Source organism: Scheffersomyces xylosifermentans (assembly GCF_036884685.1).
Source record: "Scheffersomyces xylosifermentans strain CBS 12540 chromosome Unknown RJT20scaffold_6, whole genome shotgun sequence".
NCBI classification, from domain to species: domain Eukaryota; kingdom Fungi; phylum Ascomycota; class Pichiomycetes; order Serinales; family Debaryomycetaceae; genus Scheffersomyces; species Scheffersomyces xylosifermentans.
This window is the reverse complement of record NW_027042944.1, coordinates 1,454,144-1,478,498: the sequence shown is the minus strand read 5'-3', so window position 1 is coordinate 1,478,498 and position 24,355 is coordinate 1,454,144. Positions and strand designations below refer to the sequence as shown.

Sequence of the window (24,355 nt, the reverse complement as noted above, 5' to 3'; positions counted from 1 at the left end):
GTTTTCCTGATTTTTTTTTTTCTTGCGACTTTCCAGTGTCTGCAGTCACCACGATCTGCGACAGAAGTGAGAAGTGTGTGTTCCATATGAGATAGAGACTACTGGGAATGGGACAAACAAAACCATAAAGGAGATAATGTACTAAGGATCACTTTCTCTCTCGCAGTTGTGTCTTTTACCTTACGGTTATATCCATCAGATTAGAATTTCTAGCTTTTATTTTTTCTTTTCGTTATTCTTTCTCTGTTAGACTTTGCTAAATTGATTCTCACAGCCATGTCTCTCATGGTTAAGTCTTTCTGGTAATTATGTCTCTCGAAGGTAATTCTCTCTCATAGTCTTATCTCTCTCATAGTTAATTCTCTCTCATAGTTAATTCTCTCTCATAGTTAATTCCTTCTCATAGATAAGTCTCTCTCATTTATGTTTTTCTATTTGCTAAGACTCTACATAATTATCTTCGCATAGTTTACCACTAAACGTTTAGTCTCTCTCATAGTTAATTCTTTCTCATAGTTAAGGTTATAGTTAAGTCTCTGCTAGTATATTATGCCTCTCTGTTGCCTACATATAACTCACACACAGTGAAGTCTTCTCTTGTCTTCCCTGCTTTCTTTATGTCCCTGTCTCTCATCACTTTCCAGGACTATGTAAAGTACATGTCTAGGATCAAGTCTATACCTATGTCACGCCTATGTCCATATTCATGTCTATTGTCCATTTTCACGCCTATATCCACATCGATTTCCATATCCATGTCCATATCCATGTCGTAGACAACCCAATCATACCTCTAATGTCTCATGTCCCATGTCATGTCTCATGTCCCATGCCTCATTTATGTCTCCCCCTTCTCTCATTCTTTTTTATCCTCCCACACGACTCCCCAATTACACTCAACGCTCAATGCGTCTTTTATGGTTGTCAATTCTTCTATCAAATGGTTAGGTGGCAAGAGATCAGGTATCATCGGGGGAATATTGTCTGGAAAAGAGATAGAATTGACCGTAGAATCTCACTAGTACGTACAAAACCAAGTCAAACTACAACTTTGGCCGAAATCCGCGTAGAAATCGGTGATTGTTACGAATATTGCTAGCAAGAGTATCGTGAATAGTGAAATATTTAGCCGCTATAATCGATTTAAACTATAGAATCTACAAGAATTACCACGATGAGTAAGGACGAAGGGGTCAATATCGACGCCAATACGTTCCACAAGCGTCTCTCCATTGTGCAGAAGAACCTCATCCAGGAAAAGGATTCATTTCCTGCCCAGGTCCTCATAGTCGTTGGTGCTAGGGACGATGAAAACACCTACAAGAAGAGCACCGTGTTACAGAACTGGCTTTTGGGGTACGAATTTGTCCACACAGCCATCTACATCACTCAGGACAAGTTGGTGTTCATCACATCGGAAGGAAAAGCCAAGTACTTGAAGCATTTGACAACGAAACCAACCGCCAACAGCTCAGCTGTCGAGATCTGGACCAGAACCAAGGATGTTGAAAAGAACAAGCAATTGTTTGTAGATTTAGTTGAACTTTTGAAGTCTTCACCATCCGCTCCAAACTACGGAACAGTATTGAAAGATCAATACAAGGGTAAGTTCATCGAAGAATGGAAAGAGGTTTTGGCAACAGCAAAGGAATTGACTCCAGTAGACGTGTCTGTTCTTCTCTCCAAGAGTTTAGAATTAAAGGATTCGGATGAATACAACAATACCACCATTGCAGCCAAGACTTCGGTTGTAATGATGGATACTTTTGCCAATGAAATGATGACAGTGGTAGATGAAGAGAAAAAGATCACCAACTCCGCATTCACAGATGACATCGAAGACAAGATTGAGAACAACAAGTGGTATACTAGCTCAGCTCTTGGTAAGAAAATCCTTCGTCCAATCCGGGAATTCGACCCGGAATTAGTCGAATGGTGTTATTCTCCAATTATCCAAAGTGGTGGACAATACGACTTAAAACCAAGTGCTGTATCCACTGACTCTCAGTTGGTTGGTGATGGAGTTATCTTAGCTTCTATCGGTTTGAGATATAAGTCCTACTGTTCCAATGTTGGAAGAACTTTCTTTATTGATCCCACACCAGAGATTGAAGCCAATTACGATTTCTTGTTAAAGTTGCAAGATCATATTACATCTAATTTGTTAAAGGATGGAAAGGTTGCAAAGGATGTCTACGAGGGCGCCGTTGAGTTCATTAAGTCTGAACAACCGGACTTAGTGAGCCATTTCACCAAAAATGTGGGTTGGTTGACTGGTATTGAGTTTAGAGATTCTACCTTCATTTTGAACGCTAAGAATGAAAGAAAGTTGACTAACGGACAAATTATTTCATTGACTGTTGGATTCAACGGACTTGTGAACAGCAAGACTAAGAATCCAAAGTTGAAAAACTATGCTCTCTTGCTCACAGACACTTTCAAGGTAAGTGAATCTGAACCTATCCTACTTACCACTGCCTCTAAACAGCGTTCTGAAGTTTCATTCTATTTCAAAGACGACGATCCAAGGGAAGAGAAGAAGGTGAAGTCCGAGAAGAATACTCAAATCGAGAAGAAATTGGCTGCCAACGAAGCCAATTCAAAGATCTTGAAATCCAAGTTACGTCATGAATCCAGCGGAGCTGATGATGCAAACGCCGAGAAGGTGCGTCAAGAGATCCAGAGCAAATTGCACGAAAAGAGACAACAAGAAGGTTTGGCTCGTTTCTCCAAGGCAGATGCTACTGATTCCTCTGACTTCAAGCCAGTGTTTAAGAAGTACGAATCGTATGTCCGTGAATCACAAATTCCTAATTCCGTCAGGGATTTGAGAATCCATGTCGATTATAAAAACCAGACAATTATCTTACCTGTTTGCGGGAGACCAGTTCCATTTCATATCAACTCATTCAAGAATGGATCTCAAAATGAAGAAGGTGACTACACCTATCTTCGTTTGAACTTCAACTCACCAGGTGCTGGTGGTAATACTTCAAGAAGAACAGAATTGCCTTATGAAGATTCACCAGATAACTCGTTCTTGAGATCTATTACTTTGAGGTCTCGTGATCGTCAAAGAATGATCGATGTATTTAAAGCTATTCAAGACTTGAAGAAGGACTCCGTGAAGAGAGAACTGGAAAGGAAGCAAATGGCTGATGTTGTAACGCAAGCCAACTTGGTGGAATTGAAGGGATCAAGAGTCAAAAAATTGGAAAATGTGTACATTCGTCCACAACCTGATACAAAGAAGATTGGCGGTGTATTGCAAATTCACGAGAATGGTTTGAGATATCAATCATCTTTCAAAATGGACCAAAAGGTTGACATTCTTTTCAGCAACATCAAACATCTCTTTTACCAACCATCCAAAGATGAATTAATTGTGATCATTCACTGCCACTTGAAAAACCCACTTATGATTGGTAAGAAAAAAACATTTGATGTGCAATTCTACAGAGAAGCTAGTGATATGGCTTTTGATGAGACTGGAGGTCGTAAAAGAAGATACAGATATGGAGACGAAGACGAGTTACAACAAGAACAAGAAGAAAGACGTAGAAAGGCGTTATTAGACAAGGAATTCAAGGCATTTGCTGAGCTTATTGCTGATTCTTCCAACGGTGTTATTGACTTGGACATTCCATTCAGAGAATTGGGTTTCCAAGGTGTGCCATTCCGTTCCTCTGTATTATGTTTACCTACTCGTGATTGTTTGATTCAATTAATAGATCCACCGTACTTAGTTGTGACTTTGGAAGAGATTGAGATTGCACATTTAGAAAGAGTTCAATTCGGATTGAAAAACTTCGATATGGTATTTGTATTCAAGGATTTATCCAAGCCTGTCGTTCATATCAATACCATTCCAATGGAGTTGTTAGAAGATGTCAAGAACTGGTTAACCGATGTTGATATCCCATTGAGTGAAGGTCAAATGAACTTGAACTGGGGTGCCATTTTAAAGACTGTCCAGGCCGACCCATACCAATTCTTTGCTGACGGTGGTTGGAGTATTTTGACCGGTGCTGGTGACTCTGAAGATGAGGAGGAAGAGGAGGAAGAGTCTGAATTCGAAGTCAGTGATGAAGATCCTAGTGACGAGGAAGTTGAGAGTGCCCAGGAAAGTGAAGATGATTATTCTAGTGGTGGAGACTCTGGAAGTGATGCCAGTGCTGATGGAGATGACAGTGATGAAGGAGAAGACTGGGATGAGATGGAAAAGAAGGCAGCAAAGGAAGATAGTATGAGATACAGAGATTAAAATCGATGTACGTAGGCTTGTATGTTAGTATTATAAAGTTTTAATTTGATATGTATATTATTTTGTGCATCACTGTAGAGATTAATTGCTTTCTCTGTTTATTGTGACCATGATACAAAATCTTTCGAAGCTGTTGATTACTAGGGAGCACTTTTTTGCACCCATTAATAGCCAATCAACTAGCTTTCAATTGTAATTTGAAGAAGAAATTCCTCTTATCCTATATCAGCCTATTAGGCTTATTTCTGAAATGAAATTGAGTTTATTGTAGATCTAAATAGCGAAATACACACAATAATTAATAAATAAATAAGCGATTGCCAACCAAATCAATTGGTTCTTTCTATTTTCTTAATCGCTAATTCTAATAAGCTATATTAGAATTATCTTGAAGCTGGATCATAGGTAAGCCCAAAACAAACTGTGAAACTTCTATTTTTATCTTCTTCTTTTTCTTCTTTCTTTCTTCTTCTTTTTCTTTCTTCTTCGTCTCTCTAACTAATGTCAATGGAACTCCACATGTCCTTGAAGCCCCACCAAGAGGCACCACAGCCACAAACTCCGACCCAGAATGGAGTCAAACAGCCGTCATACAAAGACCAATGAAGAACCAATGGAACTTGAATAACTTGTCTGAACAAAGAGATCTTCCAGTTCTTGTCCCATTTGCTTACTGGAGTTCTTCTGATCAACTCAGCAATCTCAATCAATAGATAAGCACCCCAGACTCTAGAACACCAGATGTAGGTCTCTGTACACCACCAAACGTTGTCGTTGGTACCGACCCAATTGTGGTCTGTGATCCAACCAGCATTTTCTAAAAGCTCAAGTACCAAACAATTGAGAGACTGTAACAAATTGATAAATCTGTCGAGTTTGGGTTTTGCATTTGTAGGATCTCTAAATGCTGTGTACTCGTCAATGATCCAAGGCATGTACTTGATAGACTCCGATAAACGGTTGAAGATTCTAATGTCAGCCAAGTATGAGCTAATAGCCTTTAAGTGAACGGCTAACAGAGAAGGCTTTCCCTCTGTGTAAATTGGTTTTTGGGCGGAAAAAATTGAGTTTACCGTCTTGTTGGATGTGTTTGTCAAATCTCCACCAACAGTTGATTCAATTGACTTCTTGAGAACTTGAATCAAGTTGTATCTCTGAGTTTTGAGAAAATACTTAATTTTCAGCTTGTTATTAAGGGTAGCACTTAATAAAAGTGTGAAATAACAAAGAAAGTAAAGGTTTGTGTCGACTGTAGCACTTTTGGCTAAGACCTTGTCGTTGATTTCCTGGTAGAATTTTCTAGAGAATACTGATCTTTTGAGGAGATCACTGAGCTGGAGAATGACCTTTAACGGTATGAAACCCTGGGACTTCGAAGCAGAAAACTTCGTAGACAATGGTGAAATAGCAGCTATACTCATTATTATGGACTTGATTTCTTTACTTTTTGATGCGATAAAGTTGAACTAGGTATCCTTGGCAAATTGCACACTTAGGAATACAGTTCTCAACCAAATTAGAGTTTACTGGGGTAAGATATCAGGGATTTTGGTGATATTTCAACAACAAAATTCACCTTTCACTATGTAAAAACCACGGTGAAATACTCTAAAAACAGCGATTTCAACGTACAAAACTGGGATTTTCAAGCAAACTAACAAGTCTAAATAGCAGTTTCTGGCAAACCTCCGTATACCCCAAACAACGTACGAGTCTACGATATATATATAATCCCGTCTAAAGAAGCAACATGGGTAAACGAAACATTTTTGGCCTTGACGCTATCTATTACTGTGGAGACATTGTACGGTATAACACGACATTTGCAAAAGAAAAACGGCCGGAGATCAACCATTACGCCTGTCTCCGGGATGAAATGTCGTGATCTTAGCGGGTTTTCTGGGGTGTTCCTGGTTGTAGTGTGTTGTGTGGACCTCGGATCGAATCACTCTTTTAGTGTCGTCTGTTATTTCGGGAGGAAGAAAAAATATGGTTTATTTACGGGAAAGGACCGCTCAGAACGGCTGCGAAATGCGCTTGTGGGTGGAGTGGTGGGAGTGGTGGGAGGTGGAGGAGTGGAGATGGGAGAGAGAAGGAAGAGAGAGGCAGAGAGAGTTAGAGAGAGGCAGAGAGAAGGAAAAGAGAGGTAGAGAGAAGGAAGAGAGAAAAACGGAGAGATATGCGAGTGGGAGGTGGAGGAGTGGACTTGCAGTCGGGGAGAAAGATTAGCTCAGGTGAATGAGGAAAGTGTGAGCGGTAAGTGGGCATTGTCGTAGAGATAGAAGATAGAGATAGAGATAACAATGTAAATTCCATCAGATTGAGAGATAGAGGTGGGAACGAACCAGTGGCAGAGAGAGTGAAGACGAAATTTTGCAAGGTATGATGTTTGGTTTGCATGTTTGCATGTTTAGAGATGGTATGGTGTTGACACTGAAATTATCAAATTACCTTTTACTGGGATATATGCGGTTAACAGGACGTGGAAAAAACTCACCGACCAGCGAAACTGAAATATTCAGTGGATTAAAACGAACCGTGGTTAACAGCCGGCAAATCTACTACCCCCAGTTTAAGTGGTGGACGTCTATACCTACACGAACTTCAATTATAATTAGAAGATACGAGGTGGTGACAGTGCAGTTCACAGCATAATGACAGAAGGTTAAACCACGAAAATCACACATAATTTTCAGGTGATGTATCTTCGACTATATTACATGTGCATTGTAGTTATTGGTTGGACTGGAGTATGCGTTTAGACGGCGTAGAGTGAACGAAGGTTCAGCCATTTTTTTGATTGCAAAATTAGACATGCTTTAAATTAGTTTCTTCATGTGCTCCCAGAGAACTGTGATGAACTGTCCTGTGCTTCCTGTGGTGACCACTCAATTGTAACTAAGGTGTTTAATAAAATCCAGTGACTCTGACTCTGCTCTATTGTAGCAAAAAAACCATTGTAACTGGTTCAAGGGATTTAGTTTTCAAGAAAGCACCTGCCGACGTTATCTCTACTTATTTCATTTCAAACGTAGTAATTATACATTAAAATCAGAATTAAATATTATATTAAATAGAGCACACATTAGCTAGCTTCAAAGCGTCAATTTCTGGTCTTCAGAAGATAGATGACCTAAATGGGTCGAAAGATGTGAACGTACAGCCTCGAGAGGAACACCCTCCTTTTCAGCCATCTTTGCCATTCCTCTTTGGTCAGCTGAACCCACGGTTTCCAAAATGTATTCGTTGATCTCTTCAATATCGTCTGCAACTTGTGGAATTAATAAATTAAGAATCACACCAATAAACCCGGTAACAGCAAAACCAGTCTCCATAACAAGAATAATGGCGTTGAAGAACCCAGACAAAGAACGGTTGTCTCCTTGGTAAGTGAATACAGTCGAAAACCAGTTGCTCACCAAAATTGCTCCTAAACCGGGCAAGAGGGAGGCAGTCAATACAAAACGGTCTCTTCTGGTGAATTCAGTAGTGGAGATAATCTTAATACCAGATACAGCAACGGAACAGAAAAGGAAAGAAGTCATACCTCCCAAAACACACTTTGGAATGGAAACAATAGCAGCTGCAAACTTTGAAAAAATTCCCATGACCACCATGAAAAAGGCACACCAATAACCGACTTTTCTATTAGCACATTTAGTAATTGAAATGACACCATTGTTCTGAGCAAATGTAGACATTGGAGTGACAGTCATCAAGCCGGATAACAAACCATTAAAACCATCAGCTAACACACCTCCTTGGATTCTGGATTCGTACAACTCACCTTCAACTTCTAAACGGGAAACATCAGAAGTGGCAGTAATGTCACCAATCGCTTCCATCATGAGTGTAATATACACCGCTAGGAAGGGCAAAATAATTGGTCCGTAAACTTTCAACTTGAATGTGTGAACCCAAATGAAGGTAGCTGCTGGAGCTGAAGCAATGGAAGCGGAACTGAAGTATCCACAAGCAGCAGCAACAATACATCCAACCAATAAACCTACAATGACAGCGCATGATTTCATAATTGGGGAACCAAATCTCTCTGCAATAATGATAGTTACGTAGACCAAGAATCCCAAACCAATGAAGTTGGCAGATCCCCATGGCTTTGTGAAGTCTCCCACCTGACATAACTCGCCCACACATCCAGAACCGCCTACCCAATCTTGAAATCCAGACTCTACCAAACTTGTACCAATTAACAAGACTACAGGTCCAGTGACCAATGGTGGGAAGATCTTTTGCAAAATTTTTGGAGGGATGAATGACAAAAGCATTTCAAGCAATGCACATACAATACCACTTCCCAAGATACGACCGTAACCGTCTGGACAAGGCAATTGCTTACCAGAAGCATCGACTGGACATTCTCCGGTGGCATACATCATTGGAAAGGCACTTGTCACAATTGAAATCGTGGCGAAAGAGGTTCCTACCACGGACAAAAGTCCCGTACCAAGATAGTATGGGGTTCCAAATATGTGGAAACGAGTGATCTGAATACAAGACAAAATCCCTGATGTTATAAGAGATGCACTAACCAAATATTCTTGTAATTTGGTGTCCAAGTTGGCTGCACCAGCAATAATGATTGGTGGAGTAACTACACCTGCCAACATGGCCAAAGCATGCTGGAAACCGAGAATTGCGCCTAAAAGTATTGGCATATCAGTGTTGAGGCCGAAGAACGGCTGGGTCTTTGGTTCTTTGGTCATGAAGGGAATGTCAGGCACGAAAAGATACTTGTAGTCATAATCTCCAAGTAAACCGTCCTTGGTGGTCCATTTCCTGACCACTCTTTTGGCATAGTCCTTAGCACCAGATACCGAGACCATTGTGTCTGAAAAATGTGCTTAAAGGTTATAAAAAACTAGTATTAACTAGATGAAAAACGGTAGCTATAAATCGTTGCAGTCTGCTCCAAACGATAATCAAAAAAATATTTGCTATAATTGCTATATTAATCGTAGTAGTCCAACTGGGTGAATTAGAGGTAGCCGAGACTCGCTTCTTTCACCTCAACTCACAGATGTTTAGTTATAATATCCTCTAACAGGTTCAACTCGAAAAATGAAGCTGAAATTTCAATCCCAGATGCTGAAAAATCCGGAGCTATATAAATGATCCTAACCAAAAAAAAAAAAAATAAAACTCGTTGTACCTGTGCTAACAATTATCAATTGCAAAAGTAGAGTTCACTTGATAGCAACCAGGCCCTCTGCGGCCGAGACTACCGCTTGTGTAATATAGATAAGACGTGTGTCTCGAGCTGATCGATAACGGAATCTCCGTAGGTTAAAAAAATTACAGAAAATATCTTGTAAACTGCTGCTTCACTGGAGCAACACAAAACGCTTCAACTGTCACTGTACTTTCCGTAATGAAAAATGCCACGAAATCTCCTCTCTGTACCAGTGCTGGACTGCAACCTCGCTTAAGTGTGGAATTCTTATCAGTAATCAATGAGACCCAAGGACTGTGTGTGCCGTACTGTTAGTGCTGTGAAAAAAATAGATGAGATTAGAGAGAGAAAGAGATAATGTGTGCGTGGATGTATTGTCGCAAATAGCACGGCTAAGAGGGAAGAAAGCTCGGACATGGCCGAAGAATATTTTTGGGTAGAATTGGGTAGGAGGAAGAAGGATGGGTCAGGTTATGGATGATGCCGTCAGAAGATGAGAAAGAAAAGAAAGAATTTAGATAACTGGAAAGCGTTCCTAGTAGAGTTTGGTAATAAGATGATACTAGAAAAATATTGATAAGTCTATTGGAATGAGGATATTCTGCGATATCTGAGTGTATTTGGGGTTATTGGAATTGAAAAAATGTGCTTCTGGAGATCTCCGAGACTTGAAAAATGGTAGACACGGAATTGAAAAATAAGGTATTTACTACAATCGCGCCGTTACATGAGTGTCTACGGAGCGGAAATAATGAGTAACGGCATGGGACGGGCCATGGTGGTGATAATTCGTCAGACGTAATATGATTGGTTCTACGCTGAGTGGAGAATCAATAAGTTAAGAAAAATTAAAGTTGCGATATTACATTGATAGGATTCAATTATTAAGGGATAGAGATCATGTGGGGGGAGGAAAGTCGTATCTGGGCGGTATCTTATCGTCTGATAAGGAAAACGGAAATAAGAAGGTAAGCTAATAGTCTTGGAATGAATCTTCAGATCATATTGACACTGCCTGATGCCCATCGAAGCTCATATGTACCAGTAACTTGGAATCGAAAATTTAGCAATGGAATGCTAGGTAATACTGTTCCATGTTTTACGGGGTATATTCAAATAAAAGTCTTGGTTCCCCACGAATTAAGAAACCACTGATAGATGACTAATCAGTTTCTAGAGGTCCAATAATCTGGTTTCTATCAAAGCAGACCCCCCGAACTTCGCTAAAACTATGGAATTGGCTGCAACTTAATTTCTTTATAGCTGTAAAGTTCTTAGTTATGATATCGTCAAAAATCAAAATCGACTTTAAAAATAGACATAGTGAATACATATGTACAATATTAGATTGGACATATAAAAATAAATAGTGATAAATGATAGTAAAATTTATAATTTATCGATTATTTTGACCCCTGGCCGTACGCCAATGAATAGTATTAGGCATGTATTCTCGTACGAACTGGGTTTACGGTAAGTTCCACGAATCCCCAATGAGTAAATGGCGGTTATGTATGAAGGGATATTAGCAAAGCATGGATCTGACTAAATCTCAAGTCTTAGTATTGATTCATTGATGTTTCTATTATCATGTACTGTATATAGCCAATCTTTTACACCTAATACTTTATTATTGTCGTATGGATGCCCTATTCCAGTCGGAATTGTATGCAACCGGTGTAAAAAAGGTTTCTTCGACGATCATTTTGAAAGTGTAAAATGACCAAGTCCCCTGCAAGCAACTAACTACAGAAAATAAACTTTTCTGAACAATAGAAATGGCCCCTCTTTCGTAGTACTACCCTCGACATGCACCTTGAGGAAGGAATAGTCGGATTGAAATGTGTGAGCTACGCGTTGTTGCGACATGAATTGGTCAATTTAGATAAAAAGATAGATTTCGTACGTCGGGTAGTTTATTATTAGATCAAATTCTGGTTTCTGCCGAATTGTATAAACCACTGTTCGTACAAAACTGTGGACCCGGGAAATGAGGCTTCCAGATAACCTATTGGCTACACTAAAAAGAAAAATCATCTGCATCTATGCACCTCTGTTGAAACAAGACAAATTTATGCTGGCTCAAGAAAAAGGCGGCGGCATTTCCGAGGGTACCGTAAATTACATGAGAGATTATTTTCTCCGCTCCATCATGAAATATTCTGTAAGGTCAAAACAGTATGATGGTGTCCATATCGCAGATGACTGTTGAGATCACTAATAAGTTGATCTCGTTAGAGGAAGGAAAACATCTAGTGACGACAAGGAGCAGCAGGTCTTCCGGGATTGTGACTTTGGTGGACTTATGCTAAGAAAATCATGTTTTCCCATTAAACACTACGTGATTTGAAGCGATGGGCCCAAGGCATCTTAAGTGCAACATCATGATCTAGGATACGAAATAGTGACTTTTCACGATCGACAGATCCTCCCAACGACACATCCACTAAAACTCAAGTTGAACAATGGGAACCGGTTGCCTCGAAACCTGCTGTCACCCTATTGTCCACTGTTCCGAGATTCCACATCCACCTCCACTTACACATACACAAATCCAGTTACGAGGTGTTTTTTCTCCATGTTTGCCTATCGAAAAACACATCTAACAGGGTACTTCCGGGACAGTGGCTGAAACGGGAGGTACATCCGGGAACATGAAACTGTGCCGGTGTCAAATTCGGTCCCATCGTACGAGCAGCAGTGCCTGGGAAGACATTAGCCACCCAATAAATGAGAACTTTTGACGATACCACAAGAGAAGAAAACGTGTAGTCTAAAAAGTATAGGGTCCAACAGAAGAATTTATCAACTGCAACATGAACCCCTTCAAATCAATGATTGCAACAGCTGTATTTCCTCTCTGTTTCCGCCGTAATTTTACACTATTTTATTCGTTATTTTTATCTCGTCGGTCATGACAGTTGCCATTATCATTGCCGCCGTCATCACCGGCCTTTCCGACCCACTTCCGGGCTCAGTTAACATCACGCGAGCACTTTCGATTTTTCACTAACTGATGCCCTTTGGGGTAGCCTGTATGGGCAGCCTTGTAAGCCCTTTCCTAACCTTATATGGGCGGATTTGGAACTGGGGAATGCAGATGACATGACATTCGGTGGTAGAGTGGGCATATATTAATTAAATTTCTTGTCGGTAGCTAAATCCACAAATTCACCAGAAGTTCTTTTTTTAGACAGCACAGTATATATCATCGCTTGACTTGGAACGAAATCTTCGGTACTAACCAAGTCAAGGAATTGAAATAAATAATTTTATATTTACCTTTATTTTTCTTTTCCTTGTTGATTTGTTTGGAGAAGAGACGTTGTTCAATCAGTTTTGTCATTAAACACTTCTTTCTTTTTAATATAAATCCATCGCCATCTCGCTACAGTTTCCTACCACCATTGGAATAGCTAACTAGAGACACAAGATACGAATAATACACTACATATCCACAGTAAATCGGTATAGTCAGTGCTGTCCCGTTTTTATTTTGAATTTGTAGCTATCATCAAACAAGTCATTTTTTTTTCAATTCACTACGGACATTTCTTCATCATCAAGTTGTTCCACTAGTCTGGAATAAGGTCTCATCATATAGAAACATCCCTGGAATCTACTACAATAGAGCCATTTCCTCGGATTCCGTGCACATACACTCATTCCTTTCATAGACAACGACGTTCCCGAATACCCACAACTTATCACTTATCACATAACGAAGATGTTCTTCCTGCTACGAAAAAAACACGTTCATCTCTTGTTCGTTGTGGCCATGCTCTTGATCGTGACTTTCACCATGGTCGCCAGTTCCCACTTCGTCTCGGAGGAAACAAACAGAATCATCAAGTCGAAGCTCAGACTTAACTACTTCGACACTTTGGCCAGTAACTTTTATCTTGCCAAGTCCACGTCGAAAGAGAACCCCGACGAGGAGGACGTCGACACCTCCGACCCCGAGTCGTACTTCAACAAGAAAGTTGAAAAGCTCTACACCAAAAAGGTCAATTCAGACATTGAAAACAAGTACTGGCTTCTTAACACTGATGTTTTGGACACTGAGCTCACCATTCCATATTACTTTTATATGGATGAAACAGATGCTGGAGCTGACCAGTCTGTGGCATTCCACCAGTATCACAAAGATAATAAACCGGCTATTCAGCCTTTTGACCCTCGTTTCACGTTGGCAATGTACTACCACCACATTAGAACCAGCATTGAAAAGAATCCCAAGGAAAAAGTGGAGATTCCATTCAACTGGTACGACTGGGTGGATTTGTCAATCTTGAACAAGTATATTCTTGCTCCAACTGCCTTAAAACCCAACTGTAGCATCTTGGACGCCAGACCGGACGAAGAAAAGATCAATAAGCAGAAAAAGTTTGAAGAAGAGCAAAAGAAGAAGATAGAAGAGGCCAAAAAGAAGATAGAGGAAGACAAGAAGAAGGCTGAAGAGGCTATCAAGAAGGCCGAGGAGGATAAGAAGAATGAAGAAGAAAGGAAAAAGAAGGAGGAGGAAGAGAGGAAGAATGAGGAAGAAAGAAAAAAGAAGGAAGAAGAGGAGAAGAAGAAACAAGAAGAAGAGGACAAGAAGAAACAAGAGGAAAAGAAGAAGTTAGAAGACAGTTCGAAAGAGGAGAATGGCCAGAACAATGATCAGTCTGACCAAGAAAAGCCAAAGGAAGAATCCAATCCGGAACAAGACAAACAAGAAGTCCAGCAACAAAATAATTCTGACCAAGATAAAGAGAACTCTCAAGAAAAGGTTGAAAATGGTAATGAGCAAGCTCAAGAGAACCAACAGGCCCAAGCTGAAGTAAAACCAGACAATAATAACAACCAGCAAGCTTCTGAGGAACAACAGGCCCAAGAAGAACAAAAGGCCCAAGAAGAACAAAAGGCCCAAGAAGAGCAGAAGGCCCAAGAAGAGCAGAAGGCCCAAGAAGAACAGAAGTCTCCAGAAGAGAACAAGGCTCCAGAAGAGCAAAAGGCTCCAGAAGACCAGAAGCAACAAGACCTCGAATCTTCTGCCCAAAAGGAGCAACTTGCTAAGCCAGAGGGTGAACAGGCTCCTCCATCTAACAAGAAGAGAGATGAATCCTCTACTGAAGAACGTCATACCTTCTCAAAAAGACTTGATGCAAACGACCCTGCCGACTTCTGTGTGGACAATCACGTCGTACCATTTGACCATGATGATGGCCACGACATACGTCCAGGTTTTAATGTGTTCAAGACCACTGGTAAAACCACTCCTGAGAAAGCTATTCTCTCTGGTAAGTCTTATCTTTATTCGTACGCCCCAGCTCCTTCAATGATTATTTTCTTAACTTCCGATGGATCCTACAATGTCACCGTTAACTCCAATAAGAAGTTGCTCAACAACGGACTCGTTGAAAAATACATAGGCGACTCCCAGTCTCATTCCATTGATGTTCTCGCAGAGTTCACAGCCTTAAAGAAGGCTGCAAAGCCCAACAAGCATCAAGTCATGAATGCCTATAAAGTTGACATTCCAGAAGAACGTTTCGAACTTAAGTATGAAAGTATGATCCAGGATTACGAAAGTAGATTGCTTGGAGGACACCATTTACCTACCAACGAATTAAAGTATTACCAAAGTTTGAAGTACTCTGATTACAAAGTTAAGAATGGAGGTCCACCAAAGTACTTTGGCGAAGCTCGTTTGTTAACGAATCTTTTGGGTGACCACTACGATTGGAGATTCTTCAACGGTGTGATGTACGGCACTTATGAGCAGACTTTGATCTTGCACAGATTGGTTCGTACTTGGCTTTCTTTCACTCGTAAAAATGGTATTATCACATGGGTCGCCCATGGATCTTTGCTTTCTTGGTACTGGAACGGTATTGCTTTCCCATGGGATAATGATATCGATGTTCAGGTTCCTATTATGGACTTGCACAAGCTTTCTCTTGAGTTCAACCAAACATTAGTCGTTGAAGATCCTGAGGATGGTTTCGGTCGTTATTTCTTGGACTGTGGTAGTTTCATCACTTTAAGAGAGAAAGGTAATGGTAACAATAATATTGATGCTCGTTTCATCGATGTCGATTCTGGACTCTATATTGATATCACTGGTTTGGCCATTTCCAACACAGAACCTCCAAAGAGATACAGAGACCTCCTTCCTAAGGATTACAAGATTGACAATGATGATTACGTGCCAACTAATAAGTTCTTGAAGACATATAACTGTCGTAACAAGCATTTCTCAAGACTCTCTGAATTGAGTCCTCTTATCAAGACTTCTATCGAAGGTGAAATCGGATATGTTCCTCAGAAATATACCGACATCTTAAACGTTGAATACTCTAAGGGTTTGTTGAGTAAGAAGTTCTCTCGTCATATCTTCCTTCCACAGTTGAGATTGTGGCTCCGTGAAGAGGACTTGTACTATTTCATCTACCACCGTGAAAACTGGAACAAATACCACAGTTACAACCTGGAGTATATAAGCAGATTGAACAGTGGTAATGATACCGAGGAATTCTTCACTGATTTCAAGTATGAGTTGACTGATGCCGAAAAGAAAATGTTGAAGCAAAAGGCTCAACACAAGCCTTTGGAATTGAAAGATGACGAGATGTCGACTATCTTCAAGTTCACCGAAGACGAATTGTTGGAACTTCTTAACAAAGATGAGATCTTCATGAACTTTTATGGAACCCGTGAATTCACAGGATTCCACGAGGAAGAGATTATGCGTTTGTTGTTTGGAAAGTCATCAGCTCAGTTGATCAACGATTCTCCAGACTTCAGGCCTATGAAGTATGACCCATTCCTTTTCAAAATGCATAACGAATACATCACCTTCGAGGAGGAGGTCAACCGTTACTTGGCTCTTTTGCTGGCTTATGAACAACAAGAGAGCGAGTTGGTTGACAAGTTCAGCAAAGATAAAATCGCTGCTGAAAAGGCTTTGACTCCAAAGCCTAATCCTTTGACCCCAGTTGGCAATCCTTTGATTCCAAAGATGCCTGACAATAATGACCTTTAAGTTAAATATTAGATCTGTTTGGGTTCATTTCCGCCAGGGAGCGGAAAGGATTCTGACGGACCATATTAAACTTGGTGCATTTGAACTCAAATAACTCCCATTTTTTCATTTACTGATTGTCAACATATACTCTCGGTTTTATCATAGAACGTTATCACCATTTCCATGCTGTCATCATCGACTTGCTGGGCTTTTGGAATAACGACTTTTCATCGTCTGATTTAATCCAGTTAATGCATTTAACACAAATTAACATTTATACATCAAGAATACAGATGGCTGCTGCTGCACATATCGGGAGATTAGGTGTGGATTTTGCATATATTATTATGACACGGCGTGTTAGTGATACCCTATGGCTAACAGTGTGGTCCTCGAGTATTATTTGATGTTAAAGGTTTTTTGTAGCCACCAGACGGCTACCATTCAATTGTATAATACTTTCTTTATAGAATAAACAAATAAGTTAGCAATATCATATATAAAATGTAAATCTGAATGGGGGTGTAGCTATTGTCTAGTACTGGTGAATATGAGACAAAATAAAATAAAATGGCTTGTGCTTGAGAAACGTTAATATTACGTTTATTTTTGGTATACACGTTGATGTCAATTAGTTTATTATTTGGTGTTTTTTTTTTTTGCTTTCAATTTATATACCTTTCTTTAGCATAGACCTCATTAGTACAGATATTCTTAGTAGAGACCTTCTTAGTATAGACATCTTAGTATAGATATTCTTAGTATATAATTTATGTCTTTAGCTGAGTTGATGAAGTAGCATTTGCTTTTCTATGGGTGGGGGGGGGGGGGGGGGGGGGGGGGGGGTGGTATATGATGCTGTAGTATATTTTGTAGTAGTATATGTTATTGGGAGGGAGCAGTCTTTGCTCTTTGGGCTGGTACTCTCCTGATGACAGGCTCTCCAAAAAGAAGAAGAGTACACTACACTATAATTGTCATGGTATCCCTTCAATTTTGCACCCATACGCTGTCTTGCTCTTTTCTATAAACATGTATCCATTAAATTCTATTAATTCTTAATAAAACTATACCATAATAAGGCGTATAAACATTTTGTAATGCAAGGGAGAAGAAGGTTATTGATCAAAAGATGATGCCATACCCTCAAGGAGGAAATCAGGATGGCATTACAATGCCTTAGTAATCATAAAGTTCGTAATAAGTGTAAGGAGAAGGGACATTGTCCTTATGTGTACAATCCTTAGTTCTCTAAGTTAACCTTTTCAGACAATTTGGCTTGGGCAACCAAGTTAGATGGTGCATCCATTCTTGGTAACATGATTTCAATCATTCTAATCTTGTTTGGGATAGCAAATTTCTTGTTCTTGAAAAGACTATCTAATTCACCTGTGGTCTTGACAGTCAAAGTCTCATATTCCTTGGCATTGAATAATGGCAAGATATCTAAGTTGTTCCAAGGCTGGATATCGTTGTAGGTGGCATTCATTCCGTGAATTAATCTTTCGATCGTGTAACCGTCATTGTTCAACACGTAAAGATAGGTGTTGTTACATTCCCATTTACACAAAGTGGAGATCTCTTGGACAGTTAATTGCAAGGAACCATCACCAACGAACAAAATGACTCTCTTCTTTGGATCAATTTCTTGTGCAGCCATTGCAGCACCGACAGTAGCACCAACGGTAAAACCGATAGAACCCCACAAAACTTGTGAAATACCAATGGTGTTGTTTGGGAAACGGGATTGAACAATACCGAAAGCAGAAGTACCGGTTTCAGTGACAATGATATCACCTTCTTGGAACCAGGAAGAAACCTTACTCCACAAGTATTCTTGTGTCAAAATGGTATCTGGAGAAGCAGGTGTAACTGGTAAGTTAACGCTTGGAACTGGAACTGGAACGTAGTTAGGGTTAAGATGCGTTGATACCTCGCTGATTAATTGCTGTAAAGCTTCCTTCATTTGAACTCCTGGGAATGTAGCTTGTCTAATTTTGGTATAATCGGAGTGGAATTCTACGATGTTCTTGGTCTTGTAAGAATATGTGAAGGAACCGGTGTTGAAATCGGACAATAAAGCACCAATCGACAACACGAAATCGGCACTTTCAACAGATTTCTTGACATCATCTTGAGATAAACTACCAACGTAGACACCTCCAAATCTTGGGTGTGACTCGGCAATTGCAGATTTACCCATTGGTGTTGTGAAAACTGGGAATTGGGTCAAATTGACCAACTTCTCGACTTCCTTTTTGCAGCTGTGTCTGGAAGCACAAGCATCGACCAAAATAATTGGGTTTGAGGCCTGCTGAATCAAGGTTAAAACGTTATTCACAACCTCTTCCTGGGCTTCTGGATCGTTACGTTTCAAGCTGAGATCAATTGGAGTTTGCAAACGATCGGCTGGAACCTTTAAGTCAACCAAGTTTGCTGGTAAGCCAACATAGACTGGTCTTTGGTATACATAAGCTTCTCTGATGCATCTGTCGATCTCAGATGGGGCAGATGTGATATCAGAAAGGAATGCAGTAGTTTGGGAGATGTTATTAGACATTCTGTGGAAAACAGTGAAATCTCCGTTACCCAAAGTATGGTGCAACAATAATTGCTTAGCTTGCGAAGCGATGGATGGAACACCAACAACGTGTAACAAACCGACATGCTCAGCATAAGCACCTCCAACACCATTTAAGGCTGACAATTCACCGACTCCGAAGGTTGTGACCAAACATGCCAAACCCTTGATTCTGGAGTAACCGTCAGCAGCATAAGCAGCGTTCAATTCATTGGCATTTCCGGCCCATCTCATATTTGGCACCTCATAGACTTTGTCCAATAACGACAAATTGAAGTCGCCAGGCAATCCAAAGATAGTGTCGACTTGCAATTGGTGCAATCTCTCGAAGAGATATCTACCAAGAGTGACTTCAGACATTAAGTTGTAGTTTTTGTTTGTATTATACTATGAAAAATGGTATAAGACAAAAATGTATAGTGTATTGTAATTTTCACTTGAACAATGGTTTTTCACCTTTACAACTCCGATTGCAATTACACATCGCGGACTTTATATACGCAATCCTTGGCCACGATAGTTGCTATTTGAGGCCGTTACATCGTATGTTGGATACACCACTGATCCGGTTAAAGGTATTTGCATTGCTATAGGTGCAAATGACATGATTCATGGACTGTCTTAACGCATAGCGTCGTTCTCAGCTCATCCGGCCCGGTACAGAAGAGCATTTTCAGAGAGTTCTGCAGGAATACGTTGTCAAAAAGTTTAAATTTATGCTTTAGCCGATGTGCATGTGGTATAAGGTATGTAAGAGGGTATGCTTTAAGGCAACCGGGTAATCGGTCTGGGTGCAACGGATGACAAGGAAGAGCAAGCGTTTAGGTAGCGTAAGGGAATAGAATAGAGAGGCGAAAGGCAAGAGGCGAGAGGCCAGAGGCAAGAGATTCGGTGGAATGGTCATAGTTTGGAAGAGTTTTAACCTGGAGAAAAGTTGGAATTGGTAAGCACAGGGTTCCATAGGGAATATTTCTCCGTAGGAAGTCAATTTCTGTTCTCAGAGCAGCTCAAGAGGTATAGGTTGAAGGGGATGAAAACTATCAGAGGATTTCACGGAAAAGAATGTCCTTGAATTCGTTGGTCGGCTTCGGACGAGGATGGTACGAAACTACGTGTTTGGAAATGGTACTTGGAGCTATGATGGCTTGAGTTCGTAGCACTGGGTCGGCTCCTGGAGGAGTTCAGTATTTTGCATCAAGTTTGAGACATCAGCTGAGAATATATGTAGCGGCATGGGTCAATTACGGTTTATTTTATGGTGTATACGGGTTTCTAGACATTGTCTGTGTAAGCGATTACGGGAAGAGAGGAGTAAAAAAGGAGGAGAAAGAGTGGTAGGAAGAAAATTGGGTTCGTATGTGGCGGATACGAGAGAGGAGGGGGGGACAATCTGATAAGACATCTGACATTGAAGGCTACAGAGGGAGCCGAGTTGATTTGGCCGCTTCTTGCGGTAAGTGTGGATGTTTAATGGTTGTGTCGGCAAGTATTTGCGTGAGAGGTTTAGGTTAAGGTGATACAGTAACACAGAATTCACAATGTAGTCAAAACACAGGGAACCAAGGAGTTGGACGATGTCAGGATAGTAGCTCATTAAACCACGTTAGGTGTTAACGGCTTTTGGATGTCGTTTTTAGCCTTTCAAGGTCGGTTTGTCGGTGTATTACTATTCCTGTCACAGCTGATTCACCTCCCATCTCATACAAGTTGCAAATGAATAACTGTGTGAATGTGCATTATTGCAAAATTATAGACTGCACCTCCATATGCAATTACAATCCACGTAACGTACACCCGACAGTTATGCATTACAGCAAAACTGTAGTATCAAACTGCAAAGGCCACCTCAGTAGTAAATTATTGAGGTAGTGCATAAACCCCTATTGAAACATCCATGCCGCGCATCATGCATCTATCAACCCTCACCTGACTTTGACTGGTGTGCTGGCGTCTTCCTGTATATAATGCATCTTCTCCTTCTCCTTCCACTTTCCACTTTCCACATTCTTCCCACCTCTCCTATTGTGGAAACTTTTCTCCCGCACGTGCACTACCCCCACCTACACCCCCAGTTACCCGGACACTCCATCGTCACCTGAAGAACATGTGAGGAAAATCCTCGTGATCGTCTTTCCCACAATTTTTGTTGTTGTTTTTCTTCCCAGTTGACCCGTTGTTTCTGAGCACAGAACGTGATTAAACAGCAGGTGCTTTCATTCTTGCAACAGTCAAACAGAGCGAATCGAGTCAGGGCGTAGGTACAGCAGACACAAGTGCAAAGAAACGGTAAGTAGCAGAGAAACGGTGGAGAAATGGCGTAGAATTGGGTCCAAGACAAGTGTTGTTTAGTTTAATACCAGTGACGTTAACATGAAAATAATTATTGTTGATGTTTGTTGTTATACAGCGGCTAGCTAAAAGTTGGCTGTAAAACGCCTAGAACCGGGCGATATCACCACTGGGTCATGTGTTACGATCCAGTGATCGGGGTCGGGATGCGACAGCGGTACGTCGTTTCCCTCGTGACCAGGTGATGGTTGCAACTCCACAGATGAGCTGGTGACAGTGGGCTAGGGAAAGAGACTGGGAAAGCTGCAAATAAAAGAAGGACAGGTGGAGGGAAAGACCAGAGAGAAGTGGAACAGCACAGTTATTGATATTGATGCAAGAAAACAGTCTAGCCATTGGGTCTTAAGGCCACACAATGGCCTAATTGCAGTCCAATCGCCAAATGAAATGGAACATTTCAGAAAACAACACACTGAAGGACCTGAAACTCATAAGGAATTGAATACTAACAAAGACTTCTAGAACTCCCAAGCAAACACACAATAATACCTAAAGCTTTGCTATTTTCATTGCAATTATCACAAAAATAGTTGCAAGACAATACAAATACACTAAACAAACGACTACTCACAATGCCTAAGAGAGAATCAGAAGACCACCACTTGACCGAGGCCGAAAAGAAGCAAAAGGTCGACGAGAAGAAGGATGACATTGCCATCGACTCTGAGTTGTTGGGCCAACAATCGTCTTATTCCAACAAGGGCAAGGAAGGTGAAGACCTTTCAGCTGCTGAAGTTGCTGCTGCTGCCGCCGTTGCTGCTGTGTCATCATCGGACGGCTCTTCCAACAACTCCCACCAACAACAGCACTTGCAGACTGCCTACCAAACGGCCTTCAGACATCAACAGCAGCAGCAAGCTGCTGCTCAGGCTCAGCAGGGTTCTGGTCAAGGAGCAGGACCATCGTCTCAGCCATTCCAGCCAACCACGTTACCTCCAAGCAACAAGCCACAACATGGCTCTGATGAATGGCACAGACAAAGACGTGAGAACCACAAGGAAGTCGAGAGAAGAAGACGTGAGGCCATCAACCATGGAATTAAGGAATTGGCAGCTTTGATACCCACACAAGATACCAACAAGGCCCAGATATTGCAGAGAGCCGTTGAGTATATCAAGAGATTAAAGGAGAACGAGAACAATAACATTGAAAAATGGACTTTGGAGAAATTATTGACGGAGCAAGCCGTCAGCGAATTGAGTGCTTCCAACGACAAGTTGAAGCTGGAGTTGGAGAGAGCATACCGTGAGATTGAATCGTGGAAGGATGTGTCGAAGAAATAGAGGAGTTACAAAATGGCGTATTAATTCTCATCCTTGGCTTAGGTTACAGCCTGGCTTTCGTTGATTACTTCTTTTTTGTTGTATTTTTATCCGTGTAATTTTAATATGTACTTTAGTTTCCAGTCAAAAAATTAAGACGTTTGTCATTTATTAAGACGGTTGTCATTTTTTAAGACGGTTGTCATAAAAGGTATTGGATGTAGTAGGATGTTGTGAATGCTGTAGGGATCAGTGCTCGATTGTAGAAGGTTATTTCAACTCGAAGGTGAATATAATTTTTCAAAGTTGGCTGATAAGTAAGTTGTTAAGGTGTTATGTGAAATGTGATATGTGATAGATATTGCTTATAGTAGCGCATTACATTTTTGTTGTAGACTATATGACAACTTGGGTATGCTACTTTGAATCATTTGTATATATATGTCTACCAACTTGTGTCTAACTACATGTATATATGCGCCTACTAGTATAAATGTGTATACCTTATGTTTATAGGTGTTAATATGCTTCTACCTTTTATCGTATTCCATGTATATATGCTTCTACTACATGTATATATTATGTTCCGCCTAAATGTACTTACCCATAGACATATTATATATGTGTCTACTACATGTTAAACTCTTGATACATCCGACTTTGCATACCATACCCTTACGTATTATAAATAATATATACTTAATAAGAGCTCTCTTCTATCAGTATAACTTGTAGCTTCCAACTTCCTACTTCTAATTTCAGGAACCAAGTGAAGAATAGACGAACTCTTCATCCCCATTCTATCACCTTCTCCCACCTCCACTTTCCCTTTCCTACTCCTTCCCCAGTTGCAACCGCAACACAACACTCACACCAAACCATTCACTACAACACCACCAAAAAAATATTTTTGCCGTCTGCAGCACGCGCCAATTCCACCAAAACTCAAATCTGCGATGATTTGATGATTTTGAAGTAACCATCAGTTCTTCTTGGAGATATCAGTAGTAAGAAGAGGTTTTCTGGTGTTAAAAGTAGAAGAGAACGGATCTGGACTCAGGTAGAAGTGTTTGTGGGTGTTTTTCCGAATTTTTCCCGAGTTTTTACGAGTTTTACCTCGAGAGAAATCCCTTGTTTTGTGTGTATTGGCTTACAATTAGACGTATAAGGTACTTAAAAGATAGCAATAGTACAATAAGACTATAATATTATAATATTATAATAAAAATAGTCGATTATAATAGAGGATAGCAATATTGGATTACAATAGGATTTCTAGATTATCACATCTCAAGAAAGTAGTGGTATTCCTTTGACTGACTCTCCATTCATTGAAAGTCATAGTATCATTGGTTATTGATAATTCATAATTGATAACTCATATTCATTATTGATATTGATATTCCTATTGATATTCATTATTGATAATTCTTATTCCTATTGATATTGAATATTCATATTTATATTTATATTTATATTCATATTCATAATTCATTACTGATTATTCATTAAAAATTCATTATTGAATATTCATATTTATATTGAATATTCATAATTGATAATTCATATTGATATTCTTCAAGGTTCATATTCCTATTCAAATTCATAATATCCTAGTGATATTCCTATTCACATTCATATTCATATTCATTCATACCTTTTTTCACATTCATTCATATCCTTATTCATACTCATATTG

The 24,355-nt window shown here is 40.1% G+C and overlaps 6 protein-coding genes across 6 annotated transcripts; 3 read left to right on the top strand and 3 right to left on the bottom strand. All coding sequences in view use genetic code 12, as the record gives it.

Annotated features, from left to right (window-relative positions):
* Positions 1–950: 950 nt before the first annotated feature.
* CDC68 (chromatin-remodeling protein) lies at positions 951–4,373 on the top strand. Its single transcript, XM_064917644.1, has one exon. The coding sequence runs from the start codon at positions 1,175–1,177 to the stop codon at positions 4,262–4,264; it is 3,090 nt and encodes a 1,029-aa protein (XP_064773361.1). The 5' UTR covers positions 951–1,174; the 3' UTR covers positions 4,265–4,373.
* Positions 4,374–4,518: 145 nt separating this feature from the next.
* CSO99 (Cso99p) lies at positions 4,519–5,998 on the bottom strand. Its single transcript, XM_064917643.1, has one exon. It carries the CDS (start codon positions 5,683–5,685, stop codon positions 4,759–4,761), a length of 927 nt encoding a protein of 308 aa, XP_064773360.1. The 5' UTR covers positions 5,686–5,998; the 3' UTR covers positions 4,519–4,758.
* Positions 5,999–7,320: 1,322 nt separating this feature from the next.
* Positions 7,321–9,331, bottom strand: XUT1 (Xut1p). Its single transcript, XM_064917642.1, has one exon. The coding sequence runs from the start codon at positions 9,106–9,108 to the stop codon at positions 7,360–7,362; it is 1,749 nt and encodes a 582-aa protein (XP_064773359.1). The 5' UTR covers positions 9,109–9,331; the 3' UTR covers positions 7,321–7,359.
* A 3,851-nt stretch (positions 9,332–13,182) lies between these two features.
* On the top strand, positions 13,183–16,482 carry MNN4 (Mnn4p; the record flags this gene model as incomplete). Its single annotated transcript, XM_064921741.1, has 2 exons — positions 13,183–14,175; positions 14,548–16,482. 2 exons carry the CDS (start codon positions 13,183–13,185, stop codon positions 16,480–16,482), a joined length of 2,928 nt encoding a protein of 975 aa, XP_064773358.1.
* Positions 16,483–17,290: 808 nt separating this feature from the next.
* On the bottom strand, positions 17,291–19,559 carry PDC11 (indolepyruvate decarboxylase 1). The gene has a single exon (XM_064915760.1). The coding sequence runs from the start codon at positions 19,403–19,405 to the stop codon at positions 17,708–17,710; it is 1,698 nt and encodes a 565-aa protein (XP_064773357.1). The 5' UTR covers positions 19,406–19,559; the 3' UTR covers positions 17,291–17,707.
* A 2,407-nt stretch (positions 19,560–21,966) lies between these two features.
* CBF1 (Cbf1p) lies at positions 21,967–22,677 on the top strand (the record flags this gene model as incomplete). Its single annotated transcript, XM_064918475.1, has 1 exon — positions 21,967–22,677. One exon carries the CDS (start codon positions 21,967–21,969, stop codon positions 22,675–22,677), a length of 711 nt encoding a protein of 236 aa, XP_064773356.1.
* Positions 22,678–24,355: the final 1,678 nt, after the last annotated feature.